The sequence below is a fragment of the Corapipo altera genome, unplaced genomic scaffold (assembly GCF_003945725.1).
Source record: "Corapipo altera isolate COAL_440 unplaced genomic scaffold, ASM394572v1 24, whole genome shotgun sequence".
Classification (NCBI taxonomy): domain Eukaryota; kingdom Metazoa; phylum Chordata; class Aves; order Passeriformes; family Pipridae; genus Corapipo; species Corapipo altera.
The window spans coordinates 154855-167720 of NW_020884903.1; the positions used below are offsets into that span (position 1 = coordinate 154855).

At 35.1% G+C, this 12866-nt stretch overlaps 1 protein-coding gene across 2 annotated transcripts in view; it reads right to left on the reverse strand.

Annotated features, from left to right (window-relative positions):
- The window catches only part of LPIN2 (lipin 2), a 45212-nt gene that overhangs the window by 20758 nt on the left and 11588 nt on the right, over positions 1 to 12866 (reverse strand). For both annotated transcript variants that reach the window (XM_027650888.1, XM_027650887.1), the window contains exons 2-5: positions 11195 to 11395; positions 8011 to 8106; positions 4289 to 4587; positions 173 to 280 (exon numbers count right to left, since the gene is read on the reverse strand). In XM_027650888.1, coding sequence (XP_027506689.1) covers positions 173 to 280; positions 4289 to 4587; positions 8011 to 8106; positions 11195 to 11386 — 695 coding nt within the window. In that variant the 5' untranslated portion in view covers positions 11387 to 11395. The remainder of the gene's footprint in view (positions 1 to 172; positions 281 to 4288; positions 4588 to 8010; positions 8107 to 11194; positions 11396 to 12866) is intronic.

The window sequence follows — 12866 nt, forward strand, 5'->3', positions numbered from 1 at the left end:
CAAATGAGTATCAAATGCTGCATTTGATATCATAAAAGTCATTTGATATCATAAAAGTCAACTTTAATAGTTTTATAGGTCAAAGGGGAAAATTAATAAAAAGGCACAGTGATTATTTTTTTTTAATAATTATATATCGTTATATGTATGATGACATTATAAAATTACTTACTTCTCCAGAGGGGACCAGTCTCCATCAGATAAGGGGTAATGGTCCTTCGAGTGGTAAATCAAAGACTCTTTTTGCTCTTCACCCTTTGGTGATGAATTTGAGGACCCTCTGCCGAGATACATAAGACAATAAGTCAGCAATAAAAAATCTGCATTACTAATTCAGTTTAAAAAGTTACATATCATATATGTTATTAAAAATCCAAGATTCAAAGAAATCAGTGTATAGCTTAAAGGGATTTATTGTTTGCAAAACACCTTTATATAACTTAAAATTTATTTAAAAACTATTATTACTTGAAAATATTGCAACTTTAAAATCTACTACTCCTGTAAGTTAATACTGAAGAAATCACAATAGCAGAAATGATATTATGCTATATGAGTAATGATAAGGGATATTACTCTACACAGACAGATAATATTACCACAACACAAACATAAATTTTTACACATAGCCTTTACTATGTGAATCTTACAATCACTGGAAAAGTTAAACAAAGGTGGTAGTTTTGACAATGCACATTTCATAAACTAAAACCAGTAGGAAATCAGGGGTAGGTACCAGTCTCATGATTTATCCAACAGTTTACAAATTAACATCAACTACAACAAGTAGATAGAAATATTGTACTTTTCTGAACAGTGCACTGGGAAGTCTACTTAAATATCTACAAAGACCCAAAACCAATCAACATTAAGACCCGTTGAGCAGTCATGCACTGTATTTTACACAGTGCTCTCTTTTAAATGTTACCATCATAAAGACTCCTGATCTTTTTACAGCTTTCTGAATTTAACTGAATAAATAGCTATTCTCACAATACAACTAACTTGTTTTGAGCTTAGATCAAGGGCATCATAGCTAAACAGTGGATAAGAATAGAAGGAAGATATGCCTGGAATTTGAGTGCAAAATGCGACAGAAATTATTTTAAGCCATTATTATGAAAGAAAAAATAAAAATATTTTTATTTCATTATCAACACAGATGGACTGGATTTGTTTTGGAATGCTAATGCTCATTTCTCTTATGGATGGAGAAAAGAAAATATTTCATCATTATCAAATACATATTTAGAATTTACAGGCTTACTCAATACAGCCCATTAGACACTAAGCAGTCATAGTGATCTACCTTATTTGCACAAGTCTTTCATTTGTAAGACATCTAGACTGTGGTAAATACTGAACTCTAAAAATGTCTTTGTAGTTCCACTTCTTATTCTATAATAGTACTCTTATGAAACCTGATGATGCATCCTGACTTAAGATGAGAGCTGCAGAGACTGTACATCCTTTGAATTCAGAAACTATTTTAATTGTGACAGAAATATGTTTCATGTTATCTTTGCAGGCAGTCCTAAGTATCTCCAAAGAGGGAAAAGGTATGATTGAACAACTAAGTAAATACAAAAAAAATTATTAGAGAGGCCCTTAATATTTTCACATGAGAGGGGAGGCAAAATGACACATGGGTAATACTGAACAGATTTTATTCACTGGAAATTAGTGTCTAAAAGAGTTCACACGAAAGATCAAAACAAAAATCAAATTTAACCCATAAGTGGATAAATCTACAAGTTAAAAATCCAAATGCAGGTGAAGATTATTGAAAATAAGAAGGGAAAATCAGTATGCATAACTTCAAGTTGTACTATCCATTTTAAGCTATTTATGTTGCAACATTTATAAACAGTGCTGCCACTTCTTGTCCTTATCCACTTTACACAGTCTAAATAAATATAACAGATTTCAGAGACAGGTAAATACTTTAACTGTTTGACACCCTTAGCACTGGAGAAACAATGAGCTCTATTTCTGAGTTATACACACTGTAATCTCAGTCCTCCTGGTATTATTTTATGCACATCCAGCACTACTAACATATCTAAATCATAGCTGAAAAACACAAAGGACATATTTTTTAGAAAAAGTAGATAAAGACTTGAAAATAGATTTTCCTCAAGAAACAGGAAACAGCTTGTTTTCTTCTTCATAAGAATAGAACTAGATAAGACATTACATACTGGCACCTGTGACTGAATTTTTGACCTTCCTCTCAGAACATCAGCCTCCCTTTTCCTTTCTTAGTTTCACTTTGAAATCTGAAGCTATGTCTAATCACAGTTAAGTTTCTATTTCTTATCTTCCTTTTTTTCAGAGCCACACATTTATAACTAAAAACAAACAAACAAACAAAAACCCCCCAAACAAACCACTACAATAAACCCACCAAAATCCCAAAGAAAACAAACCCACTGGTATCACCTTACATACCCATAGGGTTTGAAAAGAAATCTTATGAATGCTTTCACAACCATATCTTTAGCTGGAAAGAAAACAAGTGTCTGCCTATTGCAAAGCACTTTATTTCCTGCCTTGGTAGCCCACGGAAATGACAGTAAATGAACTCCACTAACAGACACAGAGCCACAAATCTACTGTCTCTGGGCCTCCACCACTACAATGTATTTTTTCACTCCTTCATTTACTTGCTATTCACAAGAAAACAGCATTCTTTTACAAAATCTTCTTTTCAGACTATGAACTGTTCTGTGTCCAATAATATGTTTCTACTGTTGTTTCTGCTTACTCATGTGAAAAAATGTAGGTTATAAATAAAAAGTTTTTTAAATCTTTCATTCTAAAGGCTACAAAAAAATAAAACCAGAGTAACCTTCACGAAAGGACCATGGTCTGTTCAGCTATGACTAAACATTTGACACTTTGGTCAAACTTGCAATTTTTTATTCATCTCTAGTCCAAGTAAGATAATTGCCAGAATAGCCATTAGAATTCTAAACACTGGATGAAAACAGTCATTACTAGCATGACATGGGGAAGTGCTTCATCCATTTGTAATGATACACTGAATAAAGAATAAATGATTCATGGGTTATATTTTCTTTCTTCCTGTACCTGATGGTTATTTTTATTTTTGACGTTTTCAAAATGACAAGTTATTGTTGTCTTAATAATCACACACTGAAGACTGACCAAAGGTCTTCTTTTTCTTACACTGGAAAAAAAGGAAAAAATCTCGAACCAAACAAAAAGCCAATTTCCAGACTTAAACAGAGCAGTGAATATCTAAATGACAATTCATTGACATAAATATGAGATTAATAAGATAAGGTAAATTAACTAAGAAAAACACAGACGTTCTAGAAAACATCTATCCAAAATCCAGATTTGTTTGTTGTGTTTTATTAGACATAGGTGTGACAACAGATTCATGTTTTCCTGTTCCACTAACCTTTTTGGCTGGTACTTATTAAATTTGAGACTTCCTTGAAGACCCTGAAGGAGTTTTTTCAGTTATACTTTATTCTCTTACACAAAAACATTCTTGCGATTCCCAGACCAGAACTTGAATTGATTCAGACAGTAGTACATTTAACAACAATACTGTCCAATACAACAGCTAGCTTTCTCTGAAAACTAAGTCCTGGTGAATAGGCCTTTCCCAGATTTTAAGGATTTATATGCTTGATAGCTTTCTTCTATTATCTTAATCTTTTCTGTTACTCATGTAAACTTCTTCAGCTTATTAGTATGTGCTACCACTTTAGCACAAGCTCCACTTTACTAATAGTTTATCCCCTTCAAACTACAGGACTAAATTTTTTTTTCCCCTCCTTTTTAAACACATGTAAAGAATTGACTTTACTAATGTGAAGGAACACATTTATGTAGTTTTAAGTTGCCAAAGTAAAGAGAAGTCAAGTTACAGAGAAGTCAAATTCAGATGTGGTGTACTACAGGCATTCCACGCTGCAGTTTATGTAGAGGTTACCAAACACACCAGAAGATCACTCTGCCTCATCAGAGAAATTACACTGGAACTTTCTCAGTGACACAACAGATCGCGACAACACTTCTTTACCAGAATGGGCTTAACTACATTTCATGTTCATAAAAAAATGGCCCAACCTGAAGGATTCTGTAAAGATATGGAAGATATCAGTTTGGAATTTTGTTTGTTTGCTTGAGGAAATGCCCAGCCAGAGCCTACCAAAACTTATGCATTGCTTGCATGGAGGAAATGCACAAGTGACTTTTTAAATGTTCAGCAATAACAGTGAAAGCAGTCAGCAACTATCTGAGAGTTTACCTTAGGGGTTGAACACTTTTTTCATCATCTGAGCTGATTTCCATTTCGAAAATCTCTTCAGTCCCAGTAGAAGAGATCTGATCTTCCTTCCTGCTATCTTGTTTGTATTTCTTTCTTCTTCTTTTTTTCTTTTTCACAGAACCTGGAGTGAATACAGTCTCTGTTTCCGCAGAGTGTAGAATTTCTGAGTTTGCACATGTCCTCTCATTTTCAACTGATTTCAAATGATTGTCAGTGTCTTTAAAAAACTGGTCTTCAGTGGGTATTGGAGATGTTGCCAAATATGCAGGAACCTTTTCCTAAAAAAAAAAAAAAGACAAAAAAGACTAGGATGTTTTTTTACTTTGTGTTATGCACACATGATAGTTGTCAACTATAGATTAATCCTTGTATCTATATTTAAACGTGAAATCATACAGTAGCCCAGTGGTATGAAGCTGAAATCCTGAAAGGAACCAAGTTCACTAGTGTGATTACAAAAAGTTCATAAAAATGTATATTAGTATTCTTACAGTATCAGACATAAACAACTGATTTTGCCAGCAAAGCAAATACCCAGTCAGTGGAATGTTTTTGAAATTATCTGCCCCTGAGCACACCAGTTCCACGCTTAGTAAATGTGTTAATAAAAAAAGCTAATTAAATCCACTGCTGTTTATTTTGAAACAGATTCTTAGAAAGGTGTAGGCTGAAAGGGACATCTGGAGATCATCTGGTCCAATGTACTATTGAAAGTAGGGCCTCAGGTTAGGTTATCCAGGGCCTTGTCAAGCCAAAGGTTGAGTATTTCCAGTGAGGGAGAGTCTATCACTTCTCAAGACAACTACTCCTCTGATATAATGTTCTCAATCTCAGTGAAGCATTTTTCTTATATCCAGTTGGAATTTTCTTCTTATGCCTTTTGCCCCATCTTATCACTAGGTACCCTTGTGAAGAGAGCCTCTGTCTTCTCTATCTCGTAGGTAGTGCAAGACTGTAGTGAGATCCCCCTGAGTCTTCTCTAGGCTCAACACAACCAGTTACAGCAACCTTTCTTTCTATTTCAAGTTCTCCAAACCTCTGATCAACTTGGTGGTTCTCCACTGGGTCCCCTCCAATTTTCCATGCCTCTCCTGAACTGGGGAGACCAGGACTGTGTTCCAGATTTGGTCTAACACACACTAGGCTAAGCAGGACAACCCCACATCCCTCCATCTGCTGGTTGTGCTCTTGCTGATGCAGCCTGGGACACATATGCCTTCACTGCTGTCAAGACACGCTGCCAGGCAGGTGATATGGCGATGCATTTCAGTCAGACCCCAGCCTGCACTGTTGCGCAGGATTCTCCCAACCCACATGCAAGACTTCACGTGTATCTTGGTTAAACCTTGTGAATCTTGTTGGTCCAGTCTCCCAGCCTGCCAAGTTGGTTCCATGGCTCTTGTTTCTGACCAGTCTACGTCTCCTCCCAGTTCAGTGGGAGTTCACCACAAAATTGGTGAAGGTGCATTCAGTTTTGTCACCCATGTCAGGCACTATTTATGTAAAGTATCATTCAAAGAGAAAAACTCAGCTATAACTTACTCAGGTTAAAACCAACATACAACCAACCAACCTTCAATTAATTACAACCTGCTGCCTTTCGAAGGAAAAGCTTTAGCTTTAGGTTTATTTGCATCATAACAGGAAATTTAAAAGGCATTGACATCTAGACTGAAAGAAACACACTGCGAAGGGACAAAGTAGAACAAAAGTAGAAGAAAATGCAATTTGCATGGAGAGGAGAGAAAGTTATGGAACTCAATTTCATGGTCTAGAATAGAAGTAATTACAATATGCCTGTTACTTTACAGGACTCTTATGCAGAAGATTAGTCAGGAACTACACTATGATCAGAAACAGCCAGAGCACTGATCATACTTTTGATGTGTTCAAAGTCTGATCTGCTATTATTTAATACTAAATTCAAATTTTCCATTGAGGTAAGAGTTACAGACCAAATTTTGTTCCACTGGTTGTACAGTGAAGTGGAGAAAGGAGAATAAAATACAGCTTTATACGGCACTCATGACAAACAGATTTTGCATTGTGAAAAACCTCAAAAAAAAAGATAGCACCTAATATAAATATAATTCTACACAATTAGTGATAAATAATGAAGGATAACAAAAAAAGAAACCCTCAGGAAAAGTTAAAAGAAAACTGGCTGAGAAATAGTCCTGATTTACATGGCTTGAGATGAGTGGTATTGGTTCTGAATGCGAAGATGTGAAAAGCACAAAGACTGACCCTTTGAAAGAATAGTTCTGAATCCATAAAAAAGAAAAAAAAAATCGATGGGAGTTTTATGATTTATATCTTAAGCATAGCCTCAAGAGGTCATCAAGGACATGTTGATCAGTTGCAGAAAAAAAAAGTCCAAAAGCACTAAAAATAACTGGTTTGCTTTGTAGCAAACCCGATCTATAGTTTCAGCATGAACTACCAGCTTTCAAGAACACATTATACACAGATAAGGCACTCTTGTTATAAATTAAAACTAAGCAAGTGCAACAGCAATAGCTCCTTTAAAGCTTTGCACTGGGGACAAAGGCAGTGGTTATCACCCTGGCTTTCTGCAAGTCATAAGACTGGTCAGTTCCCATCAATGTCTGACAGCCTGCATCTATAAAAAACTGCTTTCAGTTTTTATTTTAATCATGGTGTATGCTAAAAGAGAACCCAACCTTCCTTTTGCTTAAATGTTATAAATCCCTACCCAAAGTTATAATTTGGGGTCTTAATGCTTATGTTTTCCTTCCACTGTAAATTATATTTAACTCCTTTCAATACGAGAGCTTCCTCTGATCCTTCATAGTAAACAAATAGCACCCTAAACTCAAAAGTGGACCAAGTTGATTTCCTTGAAAGACTGATTCCTAATAACAACAGGAAGTTAACACTTCATCTTTAACTTCACTGACACAACTTTTTTTCCTCTCTCTTCGAACTGACTATTTTCATTAAACCTTTAGGAACTTTGTATTTAGAACTTCTTTCCTTCAATCTTGCTGAAAAATGCCAACAAATTCAAAAGTGATCAAAAGCAATGCTCAGGACTGACCAATACTGTGATTACATAGCTCTTATTTCCTTAGAAAATCAGACTAAAAATGAACCATTACTCCTGTTTTTCAGAGGCTCATTAGCTTCCAGTTGCAATAGGTTCTTGGGAAATTGATTACTGTATAATAATACAAGAGGAATTCTCAAGTCAAAGAAGTTATCGTTAAATGGTGGAAGTTTTATAAATAAAATTGTAAAAAACTGGGCAAAAATTTGTAATACAAATTAAAGATATGCCAAAAAATAGACTACCTTTATTAATAGAGGCCAGTAGCACCAGCTATAAGAACTTAAGAAGCACCAGCTATTAATAGAGGCCAGTAGCACCAGCTATAAGAAATTATTGTAAGACACTGCAATGAGAATAACTTCAGGCAACAAGAATGAATAAACTAAAACAAAATAAAAAAATTCAACACATCTTTCAAAAAATGCTCTAATAAAAATAATTCATTACATTATTATTACTAGTAGCAAAATGGTACAAACCATCAAACATCTTGGTAGCATATGAAAGTGATGTTAAATTCAGTCACAAAATATCTAGTTTTCATAGAAGTTATGATATTGAATTAAGCATTTTTAACACATTACTTTGTTTGATACTGCATTGTAGTCATCAAGCACAAAGCCCTTACATTTTCCTCCTCCGTTTCTTGTACAAAGAAAGCTTCTCCATTGTCACCCAGTTTCATATGAAGATCAACAGCATCGCCATTAATTTCTATATCAATCTGTGGAAAGAGAATTTATTGTAAATAATTCATCATGGGGAAAGTGCTGGTGTCATGGCCCACTTAGCTCTCAGAGTAAACTTCATTCCATTATATAATCTTGTCTTTCCCCTCTCTGCTTTCTGAAACAAGTCTGTTATAAAAATAGTCTTTAGTTTGTTCACCTGCAAAATACATCATGCTCCTAGCAGACAGCCTAACACCTAACAAGAAAGATAAGTAAAAAATTAAAAACATATAAAGACAGAATCTTGTTCAAGCAATTTGGAGAGCTAGAAGCATAAATAATAATCATTGATGTAGTCTTTATTTCATGGAAGCATGGTTGAGACTGTTCATATATTTAAATCTCAATCTGAGTTGGGGCCTGGTATGAATCTGAATCCTGAATACCAAAAGTTCCAGCTGGAAGCCTCCTGGAGGCAGGCTTTGTTTGAAGCTGATAGAGACTTGCCACAATTATTTCTGCAACTCAGTTATTGTTCCGGATATTCCTGTTCACGAGTTTATGGGGATATGACATAGGACCAAAACTCTTCTGCAACCATACTACTTTTGTCAGAGAAGAATGTTTTTATTATCCTAAAAAGGTACCTTAACTTAGATTACATTGCACAGGGAGAGATTATTCTTCGCCACATGTGTGAAACAAAAGAAAAACCAAATGTCTTTCTAAAACCAATGTACAACTACTTTACTTTCTCCTCTTTATGAAATCTTGGATATCCAGGTAAGTTCCATTACAAATTTTTCCAAACAAAATGTGTTCAATTTTCAGACAAAAATTATCTTATTTTCTTCTGTAAATCTGCTTATCTAATGGTATCTGCATATTTGCATTTAGCCTAGCTAAGTAAAAATAATTTACTACATGTCAGGTAGAAACACAATGGACTTGCCTTACTGCAGAAAATGTCAATGACATTTCAGGTTATGCATAATTTAGAAAAAAGGAGACCAAGTTATGAGATATCCAACACATACATTACTCAAGTTCTAGTTTCCTGACAATACATAAGAAGAAATTGTACCATAAGCCAACTCCTATTGTGATATGAATATTGTGATGTGAATTCATGTTCTTGGTCAGTTACCATGACAGGAAATGGACAGTCAAAACCAAAAGGGAACTAATTTTAGGATTAGCATCTGGACTGCCAAGAAAAAAAAACAAACATATGACCGCAGTGCTATGAAAGACAGTATCCACGTATCCTAATCAGCTCCATTATTCTCCCATTTATGAGAATAAAACCATTAGTCAAGGGAACCAAGTCATGGTAGATGATAAACAATAGGTAAATAACCAAACATGCATGAGGATTATACCCAAATCCTTAAGATAACCGCTTTTCTTTCTTCCCCAAAAGGACTGAATGGTTTTGATCTGAAAATCATACTTATTTCACTACTGGACACTGTTTATTCTTAAAATATTTTCTTGAATTTCCAATTCAGCAACATGAGTTAAAAAGTCCTTTTTTTAATGCTGATTTAGACAGACAAACATCCCTACTTTTAGCACCTATACCTCATGCTGCTTTCTGGAGACCAGTATGTATCTTAAGTTGAAGCACAGGTATGCATACTTTGTGTTCCCTTACATCTTAAGACTACCTATTGATGTTGGCCTCATAATATGTCAGAGAAGAATGCATACACAATGCAGTAACAAACATTCAACTGACTATTGAGAGAACTGTATGAATGGTAACTCGAAGGAAGGAGGGAGCCAGAAGCAGCAGTCATCCACACAAGCAAAACTGGAGAACTGCACTGACAGTCAAGTACAGCACGTACCAAAAGTAGATGTTACGACTATCCAACACCTTTTTAGAGGTACCCAGAAGCAAAATCCTCTCAAATTTGGTTCAGCTACTCAAAAGTGTAATTAAAGACATTTAACAAACTCAAGTTTCAGACCACTTATGTTGTAAGGGTATCTCACTTGCTGAGACATCAGAAAAAGTACAGCTATAATCATCTCTCTGGTACCTTGTTGAAAACTGTTGTTACAGAACTGTTAAGAAAAACCAATTCTTTGTCATCAGTGTGCTCATTAAGAAAAACACTAGCAAGAGGGAATCAATCAAAAATTAAATTAAACAAAACCTTATACTAGCCTGTGTTACTATGATAAAGGTACAACTTTAATGTGTGTAACTCCCAGTATTGACCACTAACAAAAAACCTACTCTTAGTTTCACTTTATTCTCCTTTCACAACCAAAATACAAAGATGGGGGTAGCTTCCTGCAACGGCCAATAACTACTTATAAAAGCAGCATATAATCCTGTGGTTTTATGTTCTGCTCAAATCAATTCATGTTTTGGTAGCACACCTACATGCCACACTGCCATACACAGTATTCTCTACTGACAGTAATGTAAAGTTCCCCCACAACAGGTCCGTTTTCCAGTCAAATTTACAACCCAATCCAACTCACTCCCTGACTAACAAAGCCTATGGGAAAGGGATGGCAGGACAATCTGCTCAAGTAGTGCCACCATCTCAGGCTGGCTGGGCAGGAAATTGTACCAGGTTCTTTTTCAAACACGCCCACAGGAATGAAGTTTCAGTCCCTTTTTTTAATTGCTTGCAGATATTAATAACTGCATTTTCTACTGCATAACAGCCTTGAAAAGAGCTAACAAGGAGCAATATTTATGGTGGGTCACCAACACTTAAACATCCGCTCTATATGTCCCTCAGACATTCCAAAAAGGGTTGCCTACATCAGGAATTAATTAAATAGCATTAAGCATTTCTTTCCCAGCGTACTTAAATAAGTAAATAAATAGCTTCATGTAAACATTTTAAGATTGTGAAGTCTATGTTTGTATTAGTCTTTCTCCAAAGCTCCAGAGCTGTCAAAGTTTTTCTTTCACAGTATTTTTTGCACAGTCCTTGGATTACCACAAGAAGTTCTGTTTTCCATTCCAAAACTACCACTCTATACTGCATATATGAGCAACTGCTCTGTACTAAACTGGTCTTCTAACTGGGAACATGGGGAAGGAAGAAAGAGGGGAAAAAAGAAAATGCACTGGTCTTCAAAACTTTGTTTTGGCCCACTTTCTGAACTTACCACTTTTTCTTTAGAGCGCAATACACCAAGCTTCCCAAATCGGACATGGAAAGGAGAACACTGGTATGTACCATCCTGTTGCCGGACCACAATGACATCAATGCATCCTGAAAGGGTTGCCTGATTAATGCCTTTGTACAGTTCCTTCACAGTAACCAGGACTTGCCCTGCAAGTTGTCCTACGTAGTTCATAGTCTGAGACTATGGAAGAGAAAGAAAGAAAAAAAGTAAGTACATTTAAAACACATTAAAATTTTTTTAAAATTGATTTTTAAAAAACATTTAAATAGACGTGCAATGTCATTTATCAATTACTCTGACTATTGTAACAAGCTTTACATGAAGCTTCACTTCAACCTTTACTCTTCAAGAGTCAACAGAACGTTGAGCCATTTCTTTTATTAGCAAAAGTCTCCAGAGCTATAAATCTTATTCTTAATAGTTTATCAACTTGAATCTGTGATTAATTGAACCAAGTCATTTTTAGACCTCAAAGATTAGAGATGTTGCTCAGATAAGTTAATAACTCAGATAAGCTAAAAAGAAAAATTCATCCTCTGAGGACTGCCTATTTAATACAACTATTCCTTTATTGAAAATGGAGGTAACTGTACCTAAGGATGTGAAAAAATCTTAGAAGTCAGGAAAACTTATGTAGAGCATACTGCATGTAGCTCTTCCTTTACAGCTCTGTATTTTAAAAACGGCTGAGTCACCTTGGAGAAATTATCAAGATACGTAATGGGAGAGAGGAGATACACATTAACAAGATTATGCTGTAGTCAAACAGGATAAACAAGAGCACAAAATCATTTACTGAATATTCTGTTTAATCCATTAAAAATACTTCAGTAAATGAATGAATTCTGACCAAGTGCAGGTCTTCCAGAATAAGAATACAATGTGAACTCTGACTGTCAGTAAGAAAGGAAAAGTCTAAAGACTTCTCAGAACACCAGAGTTTTAATAAAAGAGGAGGGAAAATGGTGAAAATATTCTAATCGAAACCTGAGTGTAACACTTCCTCATTCTACCATCTCCTGCCTCTCACTCAAAAGACTGCTACAAGCTTATTTCAAAAACTTCCAAGCAACTGCATGCCTGCAAAGTTAAGGATATTATTTGGGAGCACATAAAGCCACTGCCAACAAGCAAGACACAAAATGCTGAACCCATATCAGGACTCAAATTGTAAAAAGTCTATTTTGGGATAACATGTCTAGGAAAAAAAATAGAAACTCACCATAGATACGTTATTCTATTTTTATTAGTCTTTGAACAAGGTTTAGGATTTTTCTTAATGCCTCTAAACAAAATTGTACTGCATTACAAGAGTTCTTCCTTTCATTATGCAGGTAATTAATCAATTATTTCTGTTCTGAGCCTTCAGAGTCTTCCTTGTAGTAAAGCAGGATATTTTGCATTCACTCAAAAGGAATTCACTTTTGTGGCATCTAACAGTACCAATATGATTGTAAACATGCAAGAAATCTAAAACTAGTTTCACAGATTAGAGCAGCTCCAGAAATATTTTTCTCCATCTCAGACTCCTCATACGCTACCCAGTCATATTTATATTTTTGAAAAAAAAAATTCCTTTCTCTTCACAAGACTTACAAAGGAAGGTGGGGGTTTTCCAATACAGATTTAAAATTGTTTTAAAACTATCCAC